The sequence below is a fragment of the Lepus europaeus genome, chromosome X (genome assembly GCF_033115175.1).
Source record: "Lepus europaeus isolate LE1 chromosome X, mLepTim1.pri, whole genome shotgun sequence".
Classification (NCBI taxonomy): Eukaryota; Metazoa; Chordata; class Mammalia; order Lagomorpha; family Leporidae; genus Lepus; species Lepus europaeus.
Genome location: NC_084850.1, coordinates 869,789 through 897,159, shown reverse-complemented (window position 1 = coordinate 897,159; position 27,371 = coordinate 869,789). Strand labels below are relative to the sequence as shown.

Below are 27,371 nucleotides of genomic sequence, written 5' to 3'. Positions count from 1 at the left end.
TCCCCCCAAAAAAAAGCAAACAGAGAGGCCAGGACTTCACGGAGTAAAAAGGCAGCTTGCTTTATTCTCAAGATGCAGGTGGAGGCAGGGCTGGGCCAGCCTGTCTGCCTCCAGTCAGGTTCTTTAAGCCTGTGGGACAGCCCACAGGCAGAAGGGGCCCACACTTGTACAACCTGAGGGGGTTGGGGGCATCTCCCTCCCAGCTGGCCCACCCTCCTGTCACTCAGGTGACTGCCACTCTCCAGGCCGCACGGCTTGAGGTCTTGTGTCGGTCATGGAGCTTGGCTTCCAGGTGCCCTGGACAGCCAAGCACCTCCTCAGGCCACTCAAAAGTGAGGCCCCTCCAGATGGCGCTGTCACGGGTGCAGTGGTTTCTTCTCGGGTACGCATTGCCCCCCGTGTCCCTGCAGCTTCACTCTATGTCGCTCACTGGAGGAGGCGGCCTCCAGGGATGAGCCTCATCCCTGCACGGCAAGAGTGCAGGCCTCCAGGACAGCTGCTCCCCCTTCCTCCCACCTTCCCCTCCCCTCCCCTCCCACCCCTCGCCCTCCCTCCTCCTCCCCCCACCTCCTTCCCAGCCAACACTCAGGGTTCCACCTTTGTCCGACCACCTGAGGGAGCTGCCAACCCCCAGGGCGGGTCCACACAACAGAAAAACAACGATCGGCAAGCACAGAAAGGGAGAAAAACCACAAAAATCGGGGTTGCCTTTGTCTACAAGTGACTGCGGCTTCCAGCAGGGGGCGAAGCTGTGCTCAGTGGCGGTGCTGGCTTCCTTGCTATCCACTTCCCTGTCTCCAAGCAGCCATGCAGCAAGAGCTTCTGTGTGCATGGGTGTGTGTTGTGTGCACACACACAACACACACAGCTGAAGGGCTACCCATCATGGGTGTGCCTCCAGTGCCTTGCTTGGGGAGGAGGCAGAGGAAGAAAGACAGGTGCCCTTCTCCTTGTTAAGTCCTGTGCACAAAGACAGGCAGGCGTGTGCGAGAGCACAGCGTGCGTGCGCACGCGCACACACACACACACACTACATTCTAAGGGAGAGGAAGGGCCAGGCCACAGGAGGCTCCTGAGCCAGGCCAGGCTCCAGGCTGGGCGGCTCAGACAGTGGTGACGGAGAGCAGAGGGTTGTAGACTCGCTTGCCATCGGCCGAGCGTGCGCCGTGGGCCAGCATCTCCTGGATGGTGATCCAGTTGTCCAGGATCTTCTTGTTCCGCTTCTTCATGGTCTTGCGGTGGCTCAAGGCGATGATGTTGAGCTCAGCCTTGCTGTCGCCGCTCTGCTCTCTCAGGCACTCTAGCCGGCTCTGCATCATGAACTCGCGCCGCTTCCGCTGCTCCCGGGCACGGATCAGGTGCTGCTTGCGCTCCTCCTTGCTCCAGTAGCGGCCCATCTTCATCTCGCTCACCGCATCGTCGTCAGTTGTCATGCCGCTGCGCTCCTCCCGAATCTTCAGGGCGCGGGCTTTCAGCAGCCGGTCCCGCACTGGCCGCTTGGCTACGTAGCGCGTGCCGTCGCTGCGCACCTTCACCTTCCACTCCATGCGGGGCGCTTCGGGGGCTGCAGCCGCCACCCCACCCACCCGAGGGCCACCTGCCAAACCCAAGGAACCGTGGCCCAGCTCCTCCAGGCCGCGCGCTGGGGCCAGCTGCACACAGCTGTGATACTGCTCGCTCTCCTGGCCCTGGCCGCGATGGCGGCGCGAGAGGTAAGGGCTGCCTTCGGGGCCCACGCGCTCCAGGGTCACGCCCATCTTGGGGTTCCGGCGGACCCGCTCGTCTGCGTGCTGTCTGCGGCCCGCCTCGGCATCCCGGGAAAGCGAGCGGAACTTGGCGGGGCTGCCCTGCGGAGGAGCCGCCTTTGTGGGGGCGGGGCCGGGCGGGCCGGGAGGAGTCCGGTTCAAGTTGGAGTTGCCGGCCGCGGCCCGGCGCAGCGGGCTCTCGGGCAGGGGCTCGGCGAGCAGTGGCGTGCTGCGGCAGCTCTCGCCGGTGTTGTAGGCGCTGGTGCTGTCCTTGTCCGACTTCTCGGGCAGCTCGGAGATGTCGGGCAGCTCGCGCTTCTTGGGCTCGCAGGCCGCCAGGTCGTAGAGGCTCTCCTCGTCCAGCAGCCAGGCCTTCATGCAGCGCTCCCGGAGCTGCTGCATCTTCTGCGCGCGCAGGATGTTGCGGCACTTGAACTCCAGGTGCCGGAGCTCCTCCTCCAGCATGGCCATCTCGTGGCCCAGGCTCTCGTTGCGGTTGACATCCAGGGCGCTGTTGCCGCCCGAGGCGCGGGGGAAGAGGAGGCCCAGCGGGTTGCCGTTCTCCAGGTGGCACTTGATCTCCAGCAGCTCCCGGTAGCGCTCGTACTCCTCGTCAGTGAGGCCCGGCACGTCACCCCCGGCCAGCCCCGCCCCCTCAGCCAGCAGCGAGTCCATGCTGAAATGGAAGTCCCGGCTCTGCAGCACGTCCCCTTGCAGGCCAAACTTGCGCAGACTGCCAGGGGTATTGGTGGTGCTCGGGGGCTCATCCCCCAGCAGGTCGTGCTCCGAGCTCTCTTCGTTGCGGGTGCTCTCGTCAGTCCGGCCCACCCCGCTGTCCAGCTCCTGGCTGTTGCTCAGGCCTGGGCCTCCATCAGGCGCCCCCTTCTCCTCTTCATTTCCGGGCTGCGGTGGCTGCAGGAGGACCCCAAGGGGTTTCAGGTCTCGGCTGTTGTTCCAGCCAGGGCCAAGGCTGAGGCTGTCAAGGAGAACCCCCCTCCATCCTGCACACACTGAGCCCCTCCCTCATGCCTCACCTGCTGGGCGGGAGGGGATTTCAGCTTCCGGGCGCGGAAGTCCCCCTCGTTCTCAGAGCCAAAGTCATCCAGGAAGTCATCCCGGTCACTGTCTTTCCACCGCTTTGCCAGCTGCAAGCATAAGGCCGCCATGATGAGCCCACTGCTTCCAGGGTGCTCCCAGACAAGCCCATGGTCCCCCTTCCTAAGCCCTAAGCCTGGCCCCTAGTGTCGGGTGGTCCCTGTCCACGGACACTGGCAGCTCCCCAGACTGAAGGCCAAATACCTGACTCTCGGGCCGGGCCACCAGCAGGGAGATGTTGGTGTTTTCCTCCTGGCTCAGGATGGCTACCGCCTCCTCTCGGTTCTGGACGTCCACACCGTTAATCTGTAGCAGGCCAGCAATGGTCAGCAAGCACACCAGGGCTGCTGCTCGGGCAGGCCCCAAGCACGCTGAGCCAGGCTACCACACAGAGCACCTGTGTGCTCCGTCCGGGACAGCTGCGGCCGCGGGAGAGGAGCAGAGGCCGTGCACCTGGGGGCCACCTGGGGCAGCTGAGCCGAGGCTCAGCCCAGGGTCAAGGTCTGGCCGACTGCGTGGCATGAGGCAAAGCTCATGATGGGAGAGCAATACAGATGCGGGCCGCTGGCAGCCTGCAGCACTCACCTGGATGATGCGGTCTCCCTCGCGGATCCGGCCGTCTTTGGCTGCGATGCTGTTGGGATTTACCTGCAGGACACAAGCATCCTGGCGGTGTGAGGGACAGCCTCACCCTAGGGCCCCCGAAGCAGCCTGCTCACCCATAAGCTCCTTTTGCCCGGAGGCCTGGTCTTCATCAGAGCTGGGCAAGTGCAGGTGGCCGCGTGCTTGCCCCCACTACAAACCCCAGCCCTGGCAGACCAGGCAGCTTAGCTTTACTAGGCTAGAGCTAGGGCCCATCCTTCCTCTTGGCCATGCACCTGCCAAAGACGAGGAGAGCCGAGGAGGAGGGGGATGTGGCAGCTGAATACACGCTGAAGCTGAAGTCCCCCCGTCCCTGGCCTCTGCGGTCTGTGGGTGGCCTCCAAGCCACATGTGGGCCACGGGGAGAGGTCATGGGCTTAGGGCAGTGTGTGCGGGGGCGCTCCCTGTGCCCGACCACGCCCGGGCACTGCTCCGTACCTCTCCCACGTAGATGCCCAGGTCGTCCTCGTCGTCCGTGCGGTAGCACACCATGAGGCCCAGCTTGTCTCGGTGGCTGCTTTTGTACAGTTCCACCTCCTGCCACAAGGAGCCCCAGGGAGCAAGCAGGGGCAGAAAGCCCCAGGAACGCCATGAGCAGGGAGGCCCACGGCAGTGGCCGCCCCACTGGTGCCTCGCCTCCCCCTCGACTCACTGTCTTACCATCCCAAGTGGCGCGTGCGTGCGACGGTCTCCCCCACCAGGAGATGCCCAAGACACACTCAAGACGCGCAGGACACAGACATGCGTGGGACACGGACTCAGCGACACAGACGAACTGCAGCCTCACCCATACCCGCCCTGGCTCAGTCACGCACACACCGGGAAGGGCCACGAGGCCCAGCCACCTGGGGCAGCAGGAGCCCGAGGCTGCCAACGGCCATCCTGGGCCAGCTCACCTCGTACTCCAGCTCGTCCATACGGTCTGCCTCCTGCGCGCCGCCCTCCATGAACTCCGCCGGGTCATAATACTCATGGCTGATGGGGGGACTGCCCAGGAGAAGCGGGATCAGCCGGCCATACGCTCCTCCCGTGCCCTCATCCCAGCTCCCTGTCTGGCTGGTCCCCCTGTGCTCGGCCTTGGTGCACACTCCAGGCCACGTGGCCCAGCTACTTTCTCCAGAAAGCACTTCTCCAACGGGCATGTGCACAGGGTCCACACCAAGGACCCCCGTGGGCCTGGCTCTCCTCACCCCAGCCCCCACATCAGACTCCCCTGCCCAGCACTGGCCTCACTCATGCAATGCCCCGAGGGTCACCCAGGCCCTGGGGACCTGTACAGAGCAGAGGGGACCCACTCCACCTCCAGGGGCTGGCTGGGCTCACCAGAGAGGGGGAGCCCAGGCCCGCCCTCCCTGCGGTTGGGCACAATGAGCCGGTGCTCGGCCGATCGTCCGAGTGGGCCTGAGAGAGAAGCCGAAGAGATGGAGGGAGCTCAGAGCAGGTGGAGCAATGGGACAGACAAGGAATGCACGGAGACTCAAAGAGCGATGCTTGGGAGGCAGAAGACGATGGTGTGGCACAGGACAGAGGATGGAGGAGAAGCCGGGGGCCTGACCCGCAGCCAGCCAGCTGGCCGAAGAAGCTGCATTTGTGGCAGTGAGCTTCCTGGACAGGCCGGTCCCCCCATTGGCCGTGGGGCAGATCTAGTGCCCAGACTGGTGCCAGAAGCCTGCACACGACCTGGGCTTTGGGTGCCCCGGTCAGCTCCAGAGGCTAAGGACGTGGGGACGGCTCTCCGGAGGCCCGGCGTAGGGCCCTCCTGAGGACGACTCACAGCTCAGAGAGGACGTACGGCTCCAGGATGCCCAAGGGCGGAGTGGGCGGGCGCAGCTTGCCCAGCGCCATGATATGCTCGAAGGTGATGTCGGTCTGAGTGCCACTGTCCACCAGCTGCAGGTCATGGCAGGAGCTGTCCCCCCGCAGGCGGGGGCTGCGTCTCAGCACCTGGATCACCAGGGGCTCCTTGGAGGAACGCAGGGCCTCCAGGGTTTGCTCCTGAGACAGCTTGGAGAGCTCCTTCCCGTTTACCTGCAGCAGAGACACGCTCTGTGAGAACCCGCGAGGGCAGCTCCTCCCCTCTGAAGGTCCGAGCCGAAGTTCTGGCCGGGAGTGCCCGGTCTGCTCAGCCAGAGTTTGCTGGCTGCCCCTGACCCTGGCTACCTTTGGGGCCCTCATGCCCAGGGAAACCCCCACTTCTCACAGAGGGCCAGGGGGACCCAGAGTCTGCGCCCTGGGGCTGGAGGCTCTGCCCCCGCCCGGGGAACAGCCTTCAGCCCCTCATTCGGCAGCAGCCACCCTTGACTGCCTTCACCACAACTCAGTCGCGGGCTCGAGGACAGACACTGTGCCCTGAGCCCCTCTCTCAGGCCACCCCCATTTCTTGAGTGTCTCATGTGGGTCCCCACTGCATCCTGACCCCAACCACCTTCGCACAAAGAGCAGGATGGTGGGGGTCTGGAGGCAGGAGAGGGAGAGTCCCCATCTCCAGATGGCCCCAGGTGCATGGAGCCAACAGTGACTTCAAGGTACCCTGGGCACAAGGCTGGCGCCAGCCTGTCACCAGTTTGTATAGCACCTGGCCTGCGTTGACTGCAGGTCCTCCTTGGAGGGGTGGCGAAGAATGACTAATGGCCAAGACAGACCTAGCAAATGTGCCACAGATTCATGGCCTGTGGCTTGCAGCCTGTATTGGGGAGTGGATGACAAAGCCCACAGCACAGGCTTCTGTGCCCTCCCTACGTAGGTGATACCTGGCGTGCAGGGGGCAAAGGAAGGGAAGAGCCAAGAAAAGAGAGAGGAGGTTTCTTTGAAGTGGGAGTGAAGCCACCCCCATGCTGCCACCCAGGGCAGGGGCCAACTGCGGGCGGGGTACAGGAGGCCGTGGGCAGTGACAGCTGTGCCACATGACTGCTCTTTTACTGCTTTAATGACTTGTCCCAATGTTTGGACGTTTACAAGGACCCTCTGTCGTGGCGTCACCTCCCTCCCCCGGATTTCTCTCCGAGATGCCGAGTCAGACTACACAATCTGGTCATGGCCTCAACACAACAGACCAGCCCTGTGCACAGAGATGGGACGCCCCGGGGCAGCTCCAGACTTCCCAGAGCCCCACATCGCACTGGCCTCCCAGCAGATTTTCATCTTGTGCATAATCCACGGTGCTCAGCTTAGAGAAAATTTCTTAGAGAACATCAAACAGTACAAAGGAAGCGCAACTTGCCGGCCACTAAGGCGCTCACTGTGAGAGTGGTGCAAGGGCAGTGCAGAGGCAGAGACAAAGGGATGGAAGGATGGCCTGGAAGCCCAGTAGAGGTCCTTGGAGCCAGCACACACTGGGACATCTGCGAAACAGCCACTGTCAACACTTTAATCATAGAAACGTCCAACCAAACGAATGATATTCAGAACAAAGGCAGACTGCACCCAAACCTCATTCCTGGCTGGTGATTTTACTACCCCTTGCTGTCTGCGATGTGTTCTTGGGGTCACTCCCATCCAGTGTGTCTGCGAGCTGAAGGATTATGGAGGTGCACCTCTTCCCAACCGCGCGCTCAGTAACATCATTCGGTGGCTACGGCGGGAGCATTTACACCATGGACAGCGGCAAGTGCTCCGCATGGGGCTTTGCATTCCATAACCTTCACCTCAAGGTGTCTCTGGGCGAATCGCACCTCCTGCATTCCCAGGGCAGGGCAACCCGCGCAGTGGGATGCTCCACTGACACTGAGAACCACAGGAATGTCTCTCCCTGCAATCGTTACCCAGCAGCAGCGTTGCTATGGAAACTGGGCGCAGACACTGGGAAGAGCGCGCTGGCAGGGCCTGGGACGGCAGGAGGGGGATGGGCACATGCACAGTCTCTGCACCTCAGATCAGGGAGCATCAGAGTGATGGCCTGGAACTGCTTCTGCTAGTCAGGCTGCTCCTAACAGGGCCAAGCATGCAACGAGGAGCTACCTCCTTCTGTTGCCATCCTGCCAGAGCCCCGCCCTGCTCCGAAACTCGCTAATGTCCCTGACCTTCACCCTGCCTACCTACTGGCTCATTCTGCAGACAACAGAACCATCTTTATCGCATTGCAACAGACAAGAAATTCTTAACGACCAAAACAGGGCAAGCAATAACGGGAAAGATGCACAACTTCTGGACACTCCAACTCAGAGGGAGAAGATCCCTACAACGGAAAGCTCCTGCCGACTTGGTAGCAGCCTGAGCAAAGGCTGCAGACGGGTGTACACAGGTGGCGTCAAAGCCCCCTTTAATTCGTTCTTACAGCGAGGCTCAATGGCAGTGCACGCGCAACGTCCCGGCGGTGTCCCATACTTTCCCACGTGCTGCGCCAAGCCCAGGAAGCCCAGGCTGGGGCTGCTGGTTGCCTAAGAGGAGTCTCAGAGGGCAGCCGCAAGGAGGCCTTCAGAACCACAGTGTCTCAGCTGGCTGGCAGAAGCTCCTCCTCACTGCGGGGGAGGGGGGCTGGGGTGTGGGCTGGCAGTGGAGGGGCTCCTCGCTAAGCTCATTCCATCACCACTGTGCCCACCGTCCCTCGAGTGCACTGTTTTGCACACGGCTTGTGTCCTTGCCTGCCCCTCCATCTCTCTCCACCTGTGCTCTCCATATCTTTGTCAATCTGGTATGTGAGCTGATCTGATCCGTCACGTCCTGCCCTTCCTCCTGACACATCTGCAAGCAAGAAGGAGTCACCAACTGTCTCACTGTCACCACCCTCCCACAGCCCCCACCCCCGCAGGTAACTGTGGGCCCTGCACTTTGTTCCAGGAACAGGTTCTGTGACAAAGGCAAATGATGAAGACACAGGCGTGCAGACACCCACACCAGCAGTCATGCCCGCTCCTGGCCAGAGTTCCCTGGCTGAGCCTGAGTCACTGTCAGGAGCCACCGGGAAGTGACAGCAAGCATCCAGGGAGAGCCGGGAGGGAGGCACAAACAAGAGCTTCCTCAGCTTCATTTTAACAGCCACAAGGGAGCCGGCAAGACAATTCATCCAACACCTTGGCCGAGCACATTCACTGGCACTTCTGCCCCGAGAGGACCAGCACAAGGTCAAAGTGCTCAGGGCAGCAATGGAGAAGACCATGGAGGGGCCCCCAGCTGCCAGGGTGGCACGGGCAGCACTCGAGACCTGGACCCTGTCATCGGAAAACAATTTCAAAGAAGTCTCTTTCATCAAGTGCAAACCTACCTCCTTTGGAACAATCCGCAAGGAATCCGCCTTGCCTCTAGTACTGGGGAAACTGGGATTTGCGAAGCAAGCCCATTGTCAGAAAACACTCGCTATTAAAAAAAATGTTTCCTTCATCAAGTGCAACGTACCTCTTTTGGAACAATCCAGAAGGAATCCACTTGATCCTCCAACACTTCCCATACCTGAAAGTCCTGCCTCACTGCCCTGGGTCTCCTTTCTAGATCCCCTCTTCATCTGATTCTGAGCCCAGGGAATTTGCTCCAAGTCACTTAGCCCAAAATATAACAATCACTTAATCAGAAGGATGTCCAAAGCAGCTTTTTAAAACACTTGTTATTATTGTGGTAAGTGTACGGAGCACACAGGTAACCAGTTAAAAGTGCTAGAATTCAGAGGACTTAGTGCAGTCCCAATGCTATGCGCCCATCCCTACCACCTGACCCTGGAACATTCCAACACTCCAAAGGCGACCTATACCCATAAAGCAGTCAGTCCCCATTCTCCAAGGCCCCAGCTCCTGACACCCACTAATCTGATTTCCATCTCTATGAACTTGGCTATTCAAGGCATTTCATAGAACATACAGCCTCTTGTGACTGCTTCTTCCCTGACCATAATGCTTACCGGGATGACTCATTAATTTCTTTGAGAGGCACAGAGCTAGAGGGAGAGGAGAGAGTGACAGAGGCAGAGGTCCCATCTACTGGTTTACTCCCTGGGGCCAGGCCAGGCCTCCCCAGCGGTTGACAGAGGCCCAAGTCCTTGAACTATTACCACTGCCTCCCAGGGTGCACACTGGCAGGAAGGTGGACTCGGGAGCTGGGGCTCAGAACCTGGTGCTCCAAGATGAGTAATGGGCGTCATAACAGACAGACCAAACGCTCACATCACTGCATCCGCCTTTATGGCTGCATGATATTCCACAGTATTTCACGTCCTGTCAAATGACCCATTGCGATGATCTTTACCACAGCGTAAAACTAATGGACCTGTACCACTGCCCTCTCACGCGGCCTTCCAAAACCAAGCTTGTTTCTCAAAGAGATGAAGCAACAGGTGAACAATGAGAACTCTCCTACAAAACACATCTGTGAATGGAGAGAGGCTGGGCAAGATGGACACGGAGAATGGAAAGCTCAGAGGGCTTTTTCTACTCTCCAAAGATTTTTAAACTCTGGCTACATTGTTCTTGAAAGCATGTTTGCAATCCTAGGAAAAGTGTCATGATAAAATGTGAAGCACATATGGGAGAGGACCTGCTGCAGGCAGGGAGGGTGTGGGAGCTCACAGGCGCCTCCCCCGTCTGCAGATGCACTGGCTCCGGGCACAATGGGCTCTGGGGTTCTTGAAAGGCTTTCTCACTGATGCACACATTACATATGCACGTGCATATCGTATGGCTGTATGAATCAGACACATTACTTTATTAAAAATGGCAAGAAATTCATCAGTGGACAATAGTATTTGTAGGTGGGGCCAGCATTATGGGGTAGCAGATTAAGCCTGCATCCGTGATGCTTTCATCCCTTATGGGCGCAGGTTCAAGACCTGGCTGCTCCACTTCCGTTGCAGCTCCCTGCTAATGCACCTGGGAAAGCAGCGGAAGATGGTCCAGGTCCTTGGGGCCCCTGCACCCATGTGGGATGCCTGGAAGAAGCTCCTGGCTCCTGACTTAAGTCTGGCCCAGCCCCAGCCATTGCAGCCGCTTGGGGAGTACATCAGTGCATGGAAGATTCTCTCTCTCTCTCTCTCTCTCTCTCTCTCTCTCTCTCCCCTCCCTCCCTCCTGTCTCTGTAACTCTGCATTTCAAATAAATAAAAACATAAATCTTAAAAAAAAAAAACCCAGTATTTGTAGATGACTTCCTCTTCTCTATTCTTCTTTATAGCATTTCCTGCCATGAGCATAGCTTTTATAATGAGGCCATTCCAGATTGCATCCTGGGGCTGCAGCAAGTGGGCAGGGAGCTGAATGACGACAAGAAGGCAGCCACGCTGGGGACTTCTCACAGGAGCACCACGAGCAACCGGAGTGGCCCGGGTGATGCCCCGGGCTGGGATGACTGGGCACCTAGAAAGCCTTGCTGAAGAGAGATGAACACAACTCCTAACCCTGGGGACGGCAATGCAGCCAGTGGGGTGTGGTCAGTCCGTTTGTTTCAGAGCTGCTACTGGGCTGGGGACCAAGGCCAGGGAGGCCTCAACCCTGACACCCAATAAGCACAGGAAAAAGGTGCTGAGCATCACGAATCACCAAGGAAGTGCCCGTCAAAACCACACTGAGACACCACAGTACACCCAGAGCTGGCTGCAATCCTGCAGACGAAGCCACGCAGTGGCGGGGAGGATGTGGAGGCAGTAGCACCCTCTCACATTGGTGGGGGGACTGAAAACTGGGGCAGCCGCCACGCAACAGTCTGGCAGCTCCTCAAGAGGTTAAACACAGAGCTGTTGTGTGTGACCCAGCAGTCCCCAAAGATCTGAGAAGAGACACTCAGACAGCGACTTGTACACAAATGTTCGCAGCAGCGCTGTGCAGAACAGCCAAGACCTGGGAGCGGCCCGAATGTCCGCACACAGGGGGACATGAGGTCCCGGGACAGGCACGTGGCATGGTGCTTCAGTCACCCCTTGGGATGCCTGCACCCCCCACCACAGCGGTCTGGGTTCAAGTTCTAGCTCCATACTTCCAATCCAGCTGCCTACCAATGCTCACCCTGGGAGGCAGTGGATGGTGACTGAAGTACTTGAGTCCCTGCCATTGACACAGAATACTGGAATGGAGTTCTGGGCTGCTGGTTAGTGAACCAGCGGATGGCAGATCCGTCTCCATCTGTCTGTCTGTCTCTCTGCCTTGGAAATAAAATGAAAATAAATAGAAAATGTTTTTTAAAGATACATGCTCGCCAGCACCGCAGCTCACTAGGCTAATCCTCCGCCTTGCGGCGCCAGCACATCGGGTTCTAGTCCTGGTTGGGGCACCAGATTCTGTCCCGGTTGCCCCTCTTCCAGGCCAGCTCTCTGCTATGGCCCGGGAAGGCAGTGGAGGATGGCCCAAGTGCTTGGGCCCTGCACCCCATGGGAGACCAGGAGAAGCACCTGGCTCCTGCCATTGGATCAATGTGGTGCGCCGGCTGCAGCGCGCCAGCCGCAGCGGCCATTGGAGGGTGAACCAACAGCAAAAGGAAAACCTTTCTCTCTCTCTCTCACTGTCCACTCTGCCTGTCCAAAAAAAAAAAAAAAAAAAGATACATGCTGCACCTTGAAGAGACTGAAAACGGGGCCACAGATTGTAAGATTCCATTTATAAGAAATGCCCACACTAGACAAATCCACAGAGACAGAGCAGACTAATGGATGCCAGAGACTGGCAGCACGGGGTGGTGCCTTCTTCCTGGTGTGAGTGTCCCTGTTGCTGTAGATAGTGAATGGACTAGATGTCACCCACGGGGAAATTTCATGCTCTGGATGTTTTACCGCAATAACAATTGCTGCCCAGTGCCCAGCCACACAGGTGTCCCTCCAGAAGAGAGGAGGGCTTGAGGAGGAAGGCTTCGTGGGCGGGATGGAGACAGCCCGTGGGTGTGTGTCACTCCAGCCTGCACTCTAGCTACACCCTGTCCCCAATCCAAGCCACCAAAGCAGCTTGATCATGTCCCCTGTAGTCGTGGAATTCAGCTAGGAACTGTTCCTCATTTAAGAAATGATGAGAGACCAGCACCGTGGCTCACTAGGCTAATTTTCCACCTGCGGCGCCAGCACCTCAGCTTCTAGTCCCGGTTGGGGCGCCAGTTCTGTCCCGGTTGCTCCTCTTCCAGTCCAGCTCTCTGCTATGGCCTGGGAAGGCAGTGGAGGATGGCCCAAGTGCTTGGGCCCTGCACCCGCATGGGAGACCAGGAGGAAGCACCTGGCTCCTGGCTTCGGATCAGTGCAGCTCTGGCCGTAGCGGCCATTTAGGAGGTGAACCAATGGAAAGGAAGACCTTCTCTCTGTCTCTCACTGTCTAACTCTGCCTGTCAAAAAAAAAAAGAAAGAAAAGAAATGATGAGGGGGCCAGTGCTGTGGCATAGCAGATAAAGGCGCCTCCTGCAGTGCCAGCATCCCATATGGGTGCCAGTTCTAGTCCCAGCTGCTCCACTTCTGATCCAGCTCTCTGTTATGGCCTGCGAAAGCAGTAGAAGATAGACCAAGTCCTTGGGCCCCTGCACCCACGTGGGAGACCTGGAAGAAGCTCCTGGCTCCTGGCTTTGGATTGGTGCAGCTCCGGCCATTGCAGCCAATTGGGGAGTGAACCAGCAGATGGAAGACCTCTCTCTCTCTCTGCCTCTCCTTCTCGCTCTGTGTAACTCTGACTTCCAAATAAAATAAATGAATCTTTAAAAGAAATGATGAGATGGGGCAGGTGTTTGGCACAGGGGTTAAGCGGCTGCTTGAGATGCCTGTGTCCTGTGGCTCGGCGTGCTCATGCTGGATTCTCATCCAGCTTCTTGCTAACGTACATCCTGGAAGGCTGCAGTGATGGCAAGTCCTTGGGTCCCTGCTACCCACACAGGAAACCAAGATTGAGTTCCAAGCCCCTGACTTCAACCTGGCCCAGCCCTGGCTGCTCCCTTGTCCCTGTGTCTATCATGTCTATACCTTTCAAAGAAATGAAAATAAATAAAAATACAAAAAAAAAAAAAGAAAGAAAGAAAATACAATGCCTTCGGGAACTTTTGCAGACCCTAGGCTGAGGGCAGTTGGAGATGTAGCTTGGGGATGCGGGAGTGCATTGTTTCTTTGGAGGCACGAGAAAAAATTCCCAAGGCCAGAGAGAGCCAGAGGGTTTGGCGGCGGAAGGCGGGGCTCCAGTGGCGCTCGCCCCGCCCCCCGGAGCCCGGAACCGCAGACAAAGAACGCACGGCGGCAGCGGTGCGGTGCCGGCGGGAGCAGGGAGCTGGTCCCGCTCGCCTCCAGCCGATGCCGCTGCCGCCTCGGGGGCCCCAAGGCCTGCCTTCCCCGTCTCCCCAGCCAGGGCTGGGTTCAGACCCCAGCCCCTGTTCCAGAGATCTCCCCACACATCCCGCATCCCGCGCACCGCGGACGCGTACAACTGCGCGTGGCGCGACTGGAAGCCCTCTCACTGCATTCCGAGTCCGCGGGAAGGCGGGAAGCGGGGAGAGGAAGCCGAGAAAAGAGCCTAGGCCTGCGACTTCCTGTGTGACCAGGAGGAAGGTCCCTTTCCCTCTCATTGGTGTGACTCTAGGGGCAGGTGCTGGGGGTGCGTCCCGAAACCCACTCCGCAGATGAGAAAAGCTGAGGCTGGGAAAGAAGGTTCCCAGCTCCGGCTGTTCCCTGCCCCCAGCTCTGCTGGTCTGCTCGGCACACACCCGTACTTGAAGAAGCATTTATGCCCATCCTCCCCGAAACCACAACACTGACACCCTCGGGATTTTAAGAAATAAAAAGTCAGCGGAGTGGGGGGGGGGGGGGGGGCTGGGCACGGGGTGGGGGAGGGGTCGGAGAGCGCTCATCTGCTGGCTCACAGGTGCCTGTCTTGGCTGTGGCTAAGGCTAAAGCGAGGGAGTCCATTCCGGTCTCTCGCCAGGGTGTGCATTAGCAGGAGGATGGAGTCAGCGCTGGAGCTGTGCATCAAGCCAAGCAGGCACTCAGCTAGGAGACCCGCTGTTAGCTCTCCACGCCCCTTTAACCCAGAACTATGTCCCAGAGTTTAAATGTGCAGCTGATAGTGCTCTGATGGAGCCCAAGTGCCTATGTGAGGCCCTCGCTCTGCAGGGCAGCGGACACACAGGACCCGAGAGCCCACCCTGGCCCACTGGATCAGAGCAAAAGGCAACCAAGTGCTGAGGCAGCGCCTGGTGCAGCACGGCCAGGCAGAACGCAGGGGGAGAGGGGCGCCACAGCCTGTCCTCCAGGCCGTGCACTAGCCTATCTGTCCAGCTCCCAGCTCACACCTTCCACTTTGCTACTCAAGGGCTCTTCACCTGCACTGCTGCTTCCGAACAAACACTGAACATTGCGCTCTCCCTGGGCGCTGTCACATGAGCACGCGGAAGGCTGCTCTGCCCACTTGCTTTTTTTTTTTTAATATTTATTTTATTTATTTGAAAGACAGAGTTGCAGAGAGAGGTACACACACACACACACACAGAGAGAGAGAGAGAGAGAGAGAGAGAGAGAGATCTTCCATCCACTGGTTCACTCCCCAGGCCGGAGCTGGGCTGATCTGAAGCCAGCAGCCAGGAGCTTCTTCCGGGTCTCCCCAGTGGGTGCAGGGGCCCAAGGACTTGGGCCATCTTCCACTGCTTTTCCAGGCCATAGCAGAGAGCTGGATTGGAAGAGGAGCAGCCGGCACTAGAATCGGCACCCATATGGGGGGGGGGGGGTGCCTGCACTGCAGGGGGCGGCTTTACTCACTACACCACAGCGCCAGCCCCCTCCAGCCACTTTCCACCCACAGCGACCCACTGAACAGCCACGCAGTAGCAATACTACCCTCCCCAAAGTGAGAATCCAGGGGTTGCAGTCTGCTGACTTTGTTCCAATCACCCCATTCATTCCCATTTAACAGGTGAGGAAAATGAGGCCCTAAGCCAGCAACACTTTCAGTGACTTGCCCTGGCCCCACAGCAGTGAGTGAGGGCTGGAGCCAGCTGCCTCCCTTGGCATCACCACAGCGTTCCACTGCCTTCACTGGCGTGCGGCTGAGCGCTAGCAGCAGCGGACTTTCCCCTTTGGGACGTGCATGTGTGGCTGCGTAGCTCTTTTCCCAAAGTGGCCTAAGAGCCACACGCTGCAGCTGTCCGAATTCAGCACCCCCCCACACTTGTCTCCACCACAGCATGCATTTCTCCTGGCCTCTGGTGCCACGCACTGCACTAGGTGCTGGCAGGGCAGGTGGAGCAGAGTGTGTCACACACCGAAACCCCCAACCCCTGGGAGTGGGGTCTGGGTGTCCCCCTGCCGCCCCCAGCACTTGTGACAGGGCTGCACAGTGGGGCCTCAGCAAGTAGATGCTAAGGAAACAACCCCTGGGGGACTGCCCAGAGGGCGGGAGAGGTGTCCTCCCCACTGGCCTGCTCCTCGGGTTCCAGCAGCCCCACGAGGAGTGCAGTCCACCCAGGCAAGAGTGTCAGGGAGGACAGCCAGTGTACACTGGTCAGACACAGAGGAAGGGGCATCAGGAGCCAGGAGCTTCCTCCAGGTCTCCCATGCGGGTGCAGGGGCCCAAGCACTTGAGCCATCTTCCACTGCTTTCCCAGTGCATTAGCAAGGAGCCAGATCAGAAGTGCAACAGATGGGACTCAACGGCATCCAGACAGGATGCCAGAGTCGCAGGCAGCAGCTTACCGGCCGTTGTTTTCCTAGCCGACCTGCTACTGTAACCCCTCACCTATTAAGTGAGCCAGGAGACCAGGACTGGAAGTGCGAAATGGGGCTGAAGTTCTGCAGCACCCCCCAGTGCCTGCGGTAGGCTGGATCAGTGAGCTAGAAGAACAAAACCAGGTGATGGCCTCGATAGCCACCAAAAAGGCATTTGACAAAATCCAACAAGGCTTGAAGACAGGAACACTCCACCTCACAACGCTCTAGGAAAAACGCAGGCTCACTTCCGATTTCGGGGTGAGGAACGCGCTTGCCTCCCTCATATCAGAAACAAGGCAAGGATGCCCGCTCTCGCATTGTGCTGCAGGCACTGGGCACATTGGTAAAGGAAGAAATACAAAGCATCCAGGTTGGGGGAGGGTTACCACTGTGGCACTGGTTCGAGTTCCAGCCGCTCCGTGTGCCATCCAGCTCCCTGCTAATGTGCCTGGGGAAGCAGCAGAGGATGGCCAGGTGCTTGGGCCCCTGTACCCATGTGGGAGCCCCGGAAGAAGCTCCTGGCTCCAAACCAGCCCAGCTCTGGTGATTGCAACCATTTGAGGAGTGAATCAGTAGATGGAAGATCTCTTCCTCTCTGTCCACATGCCTTTCATATAAATAAAATAAATATTTAAAAGATTTATTTATTTATTTGAAAGTTACACAGAGAGAAGGAAAGGCAGAGAGAGAGGTCTTCCATCTGCTGGTCACAATGGCCAGAGCTGTGCCGATCCAAAGCCAGGAACCAGAAGTTTCCTCCGGGTCTCCCATGCGGGTGCAGGGGCCCAGGGATGTGGGCCATCTTCTACTGCTTTCCAAAGCCATGACAGAGAACTGGATTGGAAGTGGAGCAGTCAGGACTCGAACCGGCACCCATATGGGATGCCAGCACTGCAGGCGGAAGTTTACCCTCTACACTACAGTGCTGGCCCCAAATTAAATATTTTTTTAAAAAAATACACATCCACATTCAAAATTAAGATGAAAAAGGCTCTATTCACCAATGCCATGATCCTACAATACAGAAAATTCTGAGGAAACCACTAAAAGACCATTATCAGAGTTAATACGTGAGGTTTGTATGATTATAGGATACAGCATGAATTATCACTCTATACAATGGCAATCAGAAAACCAAAAATGAAGTTAACAAAAATAATTCCGTTTACAATAGCATCATAAGAATTAAACTATGGAATAAATGTAACAGAAGTACCAGATATTGCTGGAAGAAGTTCAAGAAGACCTGAACAACTGGAAAGTCACCCAATCAATGCAATTTCTATCAAAATCCCAGCTTACTTTCCAGAAATTAACAAATTGATCCTAAAACTCATGTGGAAGCTCAAAGAACCCAGCATACGCAAAACAATCTTGAAAAGAAAAATGTACAAAGTCACAGGCCTCACACGTCCAGTTTACTTCAGCGCGGGGTGGGGGGGCGGCGAGCGAGCAGCGGCAGAGTTGTGTCCCAGTGGGTTAAGCTGGTGCTTGTGACACTACATCCCGCATCAGAGCACCACTTCAAGCCTGGGCTGTTCCGCCTCAGAGCCAACTTCCTGGCATTGCGGGTGGAGGCTTAAAGCACTGTGCTAGGGCCGGCGCTGTGGCGTAGCGGGTTAAGCAGTGCCGGCATCCCACATGGGTGCCAGTTCGAGTCCCAGCTGCTCCACTTCTGATCCAGCTCTCTGCTGTGGCCTGGGAAAGCAGTAGAAGATGGCCCACGTCCTTGGGCCCCTGATGCCCCGTGGGGGACCCAGATGGAATTCCTGGCTCCTGGCTTCAGAAACAGCCAGAAAAGAACAAGTGTCAGCAAGGACATGGAGAAGTTGGAATCCTCATACTGTGCTAGGGAGAATGGAAAGTGGCACAGCCACTGCGGAGAACAATGACAGAATCGCCTCGTGATCCAGCGATTCCATTCCCACGTGTAGCCACAAAAACATGGGAAGTGGGAACTCAGCAGCATTATTCCCAACAGCCAACAGGTGGAAATGATCCAGATGCCCATCAGCTCATAAGAAAATAGTATGTGGTACCCCATACAATGGACTACCATCAGCAAGGAACATGTAGCACTGAGGCATGCTACAGATAGCATGAAACTTGACAACATGGTGCGAAAAGATGCCAGACTCACAGGGTCCTATGTTGTATGATTTCCTTCAGAGGAAATATCCAGAATAGGCAAATCGCCAAGAGACAGAAAGTGGTTTGGCTGTTGCCAGGCTCTTGTGGGGCTGGGAAGCTTGGGAAACTTATTCCTAAGGATTCCAGAATTTTTCAAAAAAAGATTTCATTCATTCATTTGAAAGGCACAGTGGCAGAAAGAGAGGGAGAGACAGGGAGAGAAAGAAAGCTTCTATCTGCTCATTCACTCCCCAGATGGCTGCACCAGCGAGGCTGGGACCAGAACTCCATCCAAGTCACCTATATGGGTGGCCCTGGTACCTGATCTCTGGCTGCTTCTCCCAGGCACATTAGAGTTTCTTTCTAAGGTGATGAAATGTTCTGGAATTAGTGGTGACAGTCCCATAATTTTGTGATATACTAAAAAAAACAAAACACCAATGTGTACACTTGGAAAGGGTAAACTGTATGCTATGGTAAATATAGCTCAAAAAAGTAGCCACCGATTATTTTATGGGCAGAGAAAGAGACACAGACAGATAGACACCTACTGGATCATTCACCAAACGCCTGCAACAGCTGGGGCCCCACCAAGCCAGGAGCCCCAGGAACCGTGGAACTCAACCCAACCCCTTGAGCCAGCCTGTGTTGCCTCCCAGGAGGCTGGAGCTGGTATGTGAGCTGAGGCAATGACAGGGGCCGTGCTGGGCCACATGCCAGGCCCAAGCAGCACTTGCGGGGGAAAGGCTCTGCAGCTTAAGGCTAGGCTAGAGGTTTGAGGGCTGCTGACCTGGCGGTGGGCAAGGGTCCCAGGCCTCTCTGGCTCTGGTACAAGTCCGTCCCGTGGACTGCACCACCTTTTCCTGTGCCTGTGGATGAGCTCCCTCAGGGAGACAGGGGGAAGAGCCCGGGGAAGGGGGGGAGCTCGAGCTGGGCACATCGTCCAGGAAGCTGACCGGGCTCCAGCAGCAAAAGTGGCCTCTCCCCTGCCAAGAGCGGAGCGGGCTGCAGGTACGGGAAGGAAGCTCTCTCCCTGGTGGCCTGGGCTGTCTAAAGGTTTCCATTGCTCTCCATCTGCTTGTCCCCCTTAATTTTAAAGGACAGCTCCACTTTTTTTTTAAAAAAAAGATTTATTTATTTATTTGAAAGTCAGAGTTACAGAGAGAGAGAGAGAGAGAGAGAGAGAGAGAGAGAGAGAGATCTTCCATCTGCTAGTTCACTTCCCAATTGGCTGCAATGGCTGGAGCTGCACCGATCCGAAGCCAGGAGCCAGAAGCTTCCTCCAGGTCTCCCATGTGAGTGAGGGGCCCAAGCACTTGAGCCATCTTCCACTGCTTTCCCAGACCACAGCAGAGAGCTGGATCGGAAATGGACCAGCTGGGATTTGAACCGATGTCTATATAGGATGCCGGCACTGCAGGTGGCAGCTTTACCCGCTATGCCACAGCATTGGCCCCATAGCTCTGCTTTTAAAACTGTAGCCAGGGCAGGTGCTGAGACACAGCAGGTTAAGCCACTGCTTGCTATGCCTGCACACCATATTGGAGTCCTAGCTGCTCTGCTTCTGATCTAGCTAGCTGCTAATGTGCCTGGGAAAGTGATGGAGGATCGCTCAATTGCTTGAGCCTCTGCACCCACATGGGAGACCCGGGTGGAGTTCTTGGTTCCTGACTGTGACCTGGCCCAGCCTTGGCTATGGCAGCCATTTGGGGAGTGAAGCAGTGGATGGAAGATCTCTTTCTCTCTCTCTCTGCACTTCAAATAAATAAATAAATAAATCATTAAGAAATAAACCAATAAATAAAACTTCATCCTGTCTGCCATTTGGAGTTGTGTTTTCAGTAAGTAGAGGGGACTCTCCCACCCAGGTGCACTTCAGGCCCTCTTCCCACATGGAACCTCCCCAAAGGCAGCCCCAGCCCCCCCACCCTGCCCCTACTGCCGTGGGAGTTGCCAGCATCCTGTCCCAGCCATGGGTGCTCTTTCCTTTCCACAGGTCCCTGAAAGTCAGCCAAAAATGAAGCAGCATGCCAACGCTTCCCCAAGGAAGTCAAGACTGCTGCATTCCAGCAGGTGTTTAGCCTGGTTAAGATGCTCGTGTCCCACATCAATGTTCTGGCTCCTGGGAGGCAGCAGGGGTGGCTCAAGCAGTTAGGTCCCTGCTGCCCACGTGGGAGACCTGCACTCAGCTCCCAGGTGTGACCTGGCCCAGCACTGGCCATCGCAGGCCTCTGCAGAGTGTACCAGCCAAGGGCAGCTTGTTCTCTCTGTCTCGCTGATAAATTTTGTAAGAAATTGTAATATTTCAAAGAAGACAGCTGCACTGGAGTCCAGAGAAGGAAGCAGTGAGAATGGGATCTGGAATTGCCATCAAGTAACTGGCCCAACCCACCTCCCACCAGCCACCCCTGAACCCAAGGCAGATTCTGCACGAGGCCCTCTGGGCTGCAGCCAGGTCAATCCGGGAAACTGCAAGGGTCGGACAGGGGGGCGTGGGGCGGGGGCGGGGGGGGGTTCAGAGGGCAGGCAGCAGGAGAGGAGATGAGAAACGCAGCCAGACTGGGGCGAGATTTATACCCCTCCCTGCCCCCTTTCCTCCGATTCTCGCCCCCCTTGCCCCAGGTGATGTCTTCAGGGGTGCCCCTCTTGGACTAGAAGCCTCCCCATTTTCCCCAGCCAACATCACTCCACCACGCACTTGTTCCTTCATCCTGAGCCATCAACTGGGAACTTGAAGCCAGAACCACTAAATGCATACCTGTCTGTGCCCCTGTCTGCTCCTGGGTCCGGACTCCCTCTGACCTTGACCTCCCTCCTCCTGCCACGAGTGGGTCTCAGTCCACACCATCCGGGACATTTCTCTAGACAGCTCGCAGAGCGCACACAGAAAGTACACACGTGCGGGGCTGGGGGAGCCTCCACACACACACAGACGGGGCACAGGCACGCACTCACGTAGTCACGCCACATACAGGCAAGGAAACCCCACTCAGGGCTGTGGGGCTAGGTGGCAGGGCCAAGGATCCGGGCTTGGCATCTCCTCCCCCAGGGGTGACACACCACTCGCTGGGTGCACGCCCCCCAAGGCGGGACCGACAGAAGGTTGGCCAGGCACTGTTGCCCACAGGCTGCCCTCCTCGCCAACCCTGGTGGCACCCTCTCACCCAAGACACGCAAGGGTCTGGGAGTCTGCCATCCCAGCAGTGAGTGCCCAAGGGAGCACCCACCCCTCCCTGGCCCGCTGGGACCAACATTCAGCCGCCCCCAGCTCCGCAGGCTCCCAGCTCCCTCCTCTGCCCTGGGTCCAGCGGGGAGGACTTGTGCTGGGAAGGAACCCGTTGCTATGCAACCTCCATCCCGCTCTGGCGCTGGCCACAAGGCGCATCCTGGCTCTAGGGCCCAGGAACGCAGCACACCCCAACCAGTGCGATCCCAACTTCCCATTCCGGGCTGATCTGGACACGGGGCTCGTGTCCCAATCTTCTGAGGGTGCCCAAGTCAGGGTGCCGTGCCTCCCTCTCCCACCCCCACTGAGTTCCCCCATCTGTGGTTGGGTCCCACGGAGGGGCAACACCCAGCAAACCCAGAATTTGAGGGTGAGGATTGTTCCCTACATTTTCCACCTCAAGCCCTCCTGCCCACCCACGCTGGCTGCCGGGACTGCGCCCAGCCCTACCCACGGAGCCTGCCCCTTCCCCAGCGGGGCCGCGCCCCCCAGCGCCAGCGGCCCAGCCTCCCTACCTGAAGCATCACTTTGTACTGCTCCTCCGGTTTCTGGACCACGCACATATTACATCCCATGGTGCTGGCCGGCGAGGAAGGAAGAGGGCGGGAACGGGAAGACGCTTTCACTGGCCCGTGCGCGGGACCTCTGGTCCCGGGCCGGGCCCGGGGGCCATACCCTAGCGCAACGGGGAGGGGGGGGGCTAACGGGGGAGGGGGGTTCGCCCCCGAGGGGAGGACAGCTCCACGCCCCTCGACTTAACTCTTCGATGGCCGAGGCCAGGCGCGGGCATGCTCCCTCGCACCGGGCCAGGGGGGGGAAAAAAAGGGCAGCGGGGGATGGGCGGGAGCACCGGGCGTTGCCAGGCTACGACCCCCAAGAGGCGCGGGGGAGCACCGGGCCGCCGAGGACCCTCAGGGGCCGTGGGCCGCGCGCCTCCCCGCCCGCGGGGCCCGCCGCTGCCGCTGCCGATGCCGCCTCCGGCTCCCGCCCATGACCGCTGGACCTGGGAACCCGGCCCTTGAGCTTGGCACCGCGGCCTGGCCGGGCCGACAGCGGGGCGGCGGCGCGGCGGCGGCCCCCGCCCGCGGCCAGGCCTGCGCCGGCGCTCCCACCTCGCCCGGCCACGCTCTCGGCGCTCCCGGCGCCCCGCTCTCTGGCCCGCAGCCCACCGGCCGTCTCCAGCTCCCGCCCGGGACGGCGGGCACGCGCGCGCGCGGCGGCGGCGGCAGCGGCGGCGGCGGTGGCGGGGGAGGGGTGCGGGACGGGGCGCACGCGCGCGGGGGAGTGGAGCCGGGCTGGGTGGGGGCGGGAGCGGCCGGGGGCTGCAGAAGCCACGGGAGATGGCGCGGGAAGCCCAGGGCAGGACCTTTGATGAGAGCTGACGGGCGAGCCCCTGGCACCCTACGACCCCTGCCGTCCGCTCCGGCTGCGCTTGACGCTGGACCTGTCGCCTGCAAGGTGCAGCTCTGAGACAGAGGGGTCCTGTTGGGAGGAACTGCCCCCCGGATCCCCAAGAGACCTCGGGGCTTCGGAAGGGGGACGAGATTTCAGCCCTTGCCAGCGCCTTGGACGCAGAAGCCACTACTGCTCCCTCTGGCTTCTCCTTAATGAGCGCTTGCCTCCCTCAACTCAGCCATTCCCTCGCTGAGTCTGAAATGGACACCTTTGTTTAGAGAAAAGAGGGAGAGCGTGGCGTGGGGAGGTGCAGAGAACTGTCCACGCCGTTCAGGTGCGGGGGTGGGGGTGGGGGTGGCACCTGCTTTGGCCATCTCTCTGTCTCTGCCTCTTCTCTCCCACAGCCTTGCAGTCTATTTGGATGAGTCTGGAGGGAGAGGGCCTTTGCCTGGAAAGCAGCAGCGGCGGGTGGAGAGCAGGGGTCCCCAAGAGGTGCCTGGGAGACTGCCCTGCCGGGGGACAGGCGCCCCTAAAGCCCTTCCTTCCTACCTGACTCTCAGAGATCAGGGGTCAGGGATCTGCAGACAGGGGCTGCTGTGCCAACTTCAACCTGCCACCAAATGGTCCCGCTGGTCTCCTTGAGGAATGCTGTCACATTGAGGGTTCAGCATGGGTCACCGCCGGCAGTGGGTGGGACATGGAATGGCGGCAGTGCCAATGTCAGCCTGGCCTCCAGCCCTTCCACCACAGCCACCCTCCGCCCTGGCCTTGTTGGGCTCCCCTGGCAGAGCATGCTTTGCGATGGCACTTGGGCACCTCTACTCCAAGCCTTTTCTGTTTGCTGGCCAAACTTACTGTGCCCAGTGCCCTTATCTCGGGCCATTTCTCCCTGCACAGAATGGACAAGTGAGCGTGCTGCTCCTGGGAGGGTCTCCCCTCACCAATGTCCCCTCCCCCGAGGGGGCTGCCATGTGGTGGCCACCTGTGTTTCCTGGTATGGAGTCCGCAGGCATGAGCTCAGGGGCAGGACCTGTGTGCCACAGGGAAGTGACTCAGGGCTCCAGTCAGGCAGTGGGCGCTGGGCTGGGCTTGAACGCCCCTTCGCATAGGGTTTCTGCTGTGCCTGCCTGGCCTCGGGACCTGGCGGGTCTGACCACACTCTGCCCTGATGGACAGCTCCACTGGCGTAGGCGCTTGATGTCCCAGAGCTGGCTCCAAGTCCCTGCCACTGCACACAGCAGCTCACCTACCATGGACAGATCCCTCCAGCGCCAGCAGGGTGGCTGGCTCTTGGAGCTGTGCTGGCACTGCAGCCGGGACCTGCCGGAACCCAAGCAAGGCCCCTGCTCAGTTTCTTCCTGTGTTGAAAAAAATCCTAGCAAATGCAAAGGCCTAAGAGAGCAGGGAAGGAAGACGTGGGCGCTGCTGTGACCTGAACTTGCCATGAAGAGAATGGTGCAGGGACTGTCCCAGTAGGACAGCCAGGCTGGGGTGGAATGTCATGCTCTTGAGACAAGCGTGGTGAGAGCTGTCATCCCATGATCCTCCAGGGCCCCTGGAGCGCTCCTGTTAAATGTGTGCGAGTTTCATACGATGTCTCCACCCAGGAACCCCGGACCTGTGCAGGGCACCGTGGCACCCACAGAAGGGTTTCCCCTGACCCACTGCAGACAGCTGCAAATGGTCCCTGGACTGGCTGGCTCTTTCTTCCATTGAGTGGATGGTCCCTGCCTTACATCCCACCCTGTCAGATGTGCGACTCACGACCCCTGTTTCCCAGGCTTTGCCTTTGGCTTTCCCAGAAGCTGTGTCTGCTACTGGATCCTGCTGGTGGTGTTGTATCCAAAGACGCCATCAGCAAATCCAAGGTCACCTACGTTACCCCTGTATTTTACAGGTAACTCTGTGATGCGTTCTTTTTTTTTTAAATATTTTTTTTATTATTTTTTATTTTTTTTTTATTTTTGACAGGCAGAGTGGACAGTGAGAGAGAGACAGAGAGAAAGGTCTTCCTTTTGCCATTGGTTCACCCTCCAATGGCCGCCGCGGTAGCGCGCTGCAGCCGGCACACCGCGCTGTTCCGATGGCAGGAGCCAGGTGCTTCTCCTGGTCTCCCATGGGGTGCAGAGCCCAAACACTTGGGCCATCCTCCACTGCACTCCCTGGCCACAGCAGAGAGCTGGCCTGGAAGAGGGGCAACCGGGACAGGATCGGTGCCCCGACCGGGACTAGAACCCGGTGTGCCGGCGCCGCAAGGCGGAGAATTAGCCTGTTGAGCCACGGCGCCCGCCGATGCGTTCTTTTTTAATATTTATTATTTGAAAGGCAGAGTTCCAGAGAGACAGACAGAGATCTTTCATCCGCTGGCTCACTCCCCAGATGGCCGCAATGGCCAGGGGGAAGCCAGCCAAGAGCTTCATCCAGGTCTTCCATGTGGGCAGCAGGGACCCAAGGATTTGGGCCATCTTCTGCTGCTTTTCCACGTGCATTAGCAGGGGGCTGGATGGAAAGTGGAGCAGCCAGGACACAAATTGGAGCCCATATGGGATGCTGGCATTGCAGGCGGCGGCTTTACCCACTATACCACAACACCGGCCCTAGCACCATTTGTTGAAAAGACTTTCCCATCAAATGGCTTTAACTCATTGGTCAAAGACCAGTTGACTAGGGACCGGCTTTGTGGTACAAGTGGTTAAGCCACTGCTTGGATGCACTCATCCCTTATCAGAGTACTGGTTTGAGTCCCGGCTGTTCCGCTTCTGATCCAGCTTCCTCCTGATGCAGCAGATAATCGCCCAAATACTGGCGCCTCCGCCACCCACATAGGAGACCCAAATGGAGCTGCAGGCTCCTGGCTTCAGCCTGGCCCAGGCCTGGCTGTTGGGGCCCTTGGGGGAGTGAACCAGCAGGGGGAGTGAAGAAATCAGCACGTGGCAGCTTAGCTCACTGCACCACAACCCTAGCCCCTAAACAGATTTTTTAAAACATGGTCATAATGTTCTCCGACTCTTTCATTTTATTTATTTCTGAGTAATTTGAAGTTTTTGCTACCATTGTGCATGAGCTCTTTTTACAAAAGAAAAATTCCTATGTGTTTGTGAGTGTCGTATATACATAATTGGCCTTTTTCTTTTTAAAGACTTATTTATTTATTTGAAAGAGTTACACAGAGAGAGTGAAGGAGAGGCAGAGAGAGAGAGGTCTTCCATCCACCGGTTCACTCCCAAATTGGCCGCAACGGCCGGAGCTGTGCCAATCCGAAGCCAGGAGCCAGGAGCTTCCTCCGGGTCTCCCATGCGGGTGCAGGGGCTCAAGGACTTGGGGCATCTTCTACTGCTTTCCTAGGAAATAGCAGAGAGCTGGATGGGAAGTGGAGTAGCCAGGACTCAAACCAGAGCCCATAAGGGATGCCGGCACTGCAGGGGGCGTCTTTATCCACTATGCCACAGCACCAGCCTTGGCCTTTTTAAAAATAAATAAATAAATACACCAACCTGGGGCTGCCAAGGGGCCAGCTCCAGGAAATAGATTAATGCTGCTTTTTTAAAAATGCTTATTTATTTGAAAGAGAGAGAGAGAGAGAGAGAGAGAGACTCTTCCATCTGCTGGTTCACTCGGCAAATGCCTGGGACAGCCAGAGCCAGTCAGGCCAATTTCAGGAGCCAGGAGCTCCATTTGGGTGTGTCACATGGGTAGCAAGGACCCAAGTCCTTGACCCATCGTCTGCTGCCTGCCAGGTTAGCAGGAAGCTGGATATGAAAGCAGAGTAGCAAAGACTTGAGCCGGGCACACTGACATGTGATGTGAGCATCCCAAGAGGCAGCTTAACCCACTATGCCACAACACACATATACACACACACATCCCCCCCCCCCCAATCTGGCTGGTTTTTTAAAAAGGTTTTTATCATTGATTTGAAAGGTAGAGTAACAGAGAGAGAGGGAGAGACAGAGATTTTCCATCTGCTGGCCCAGTCCCCATATGACAACAACAGCCAGCACTGGGCCAGGCTGAAGCCAGGAGCCAAGAACTCCACCCGGGTCTCCCACGGGGGTGGCAGGGGCCCAAGCACTTGGAGCATCTTCTGCTGCCTTCTCAGGTGCATTAGCAGGGAGCTGGACTAGAAGCAGAATAGCCAGGACTCGAACCAAGGATCCGATGGATGCCCGCATCGCAAGGGGCTGCTTAGCCTGCTGTGCCACAATGCAGCCCCTGCCCACCCTAGCCCTGCTGGCTTCTCTGTGCTGATCATTGTGTCCGACCACCTTGCTGAACTCTCTTGGTATTTCCACCAACTTATCTTTAAATCCTTTCGGTTTTTTTTTTTTTTTCTGATCACTTCATCAGTAATAATGATGGATTTTTTTTTTTCACACTGTGTTGCTAGCACCTCCAGGAGCAAGCTTGGACAGAGGCCCTGGGAGTGGGCTAATTCTAAAGAAAATGCTTGATTCTAAAGAAAATGCTTCTGGCATTTCCTTATTAATCCAATGACGCCTGAGTTGCTCAACTCTAGGAAGCTTGTTTCTATTTCCAGTTCATTAAGAGGTTTGGTTATGAATAAGTTTATG

At 57.7% G+C, this 27,371-nt stretch overlaps 1 protein-coding gene across 2 annotated transcripts; it reads right to left on the bottom strand.

The window, feature by feature from the left end:
• Nucleotides 1-568: 568 nt before the first annotated feature.
• Nucleotides 569-22,107, bottom strand: PDZD4 (PDZ domain containing 4). 2 transcript variants are annotated; one of them, XM_062183355.1, is made up of 8 exons: nt 21,921-22,107; nt 5,257-5,510; nt 4,379-4,469; nt 3,921-4,019; nt 3,426-3,488; nt 3,045-3,146; nt 2,780-2,890; nt 569-2,657 (listed from the first exon to the last, which is right to left on the bottom strand). In XM_062183355.1, the coding sequence occupies exons 1-8, from the start codon at nt 21,978-21,980 to the stop codon at nt 1,104-1,106; spliced, it is 2,334 nt and encodes a 777-aa protein (XP_062039339.1). In that variant the 5' UTR covers nt 21,981-22,107; the 3' UTR covers nt 569-1,103. The 2 variants fall into 2 exon arrangements, with proteins under 2 accessions (XP_062039339.1, XP_062039340.1); XM_062183356.1 differs by lacking the exons at nt 4,379-4,469; nt 5,257-5,510.
• Between the last annotated feature and the right edge of the window lie 5,264 nt (nt 22,108-27,371).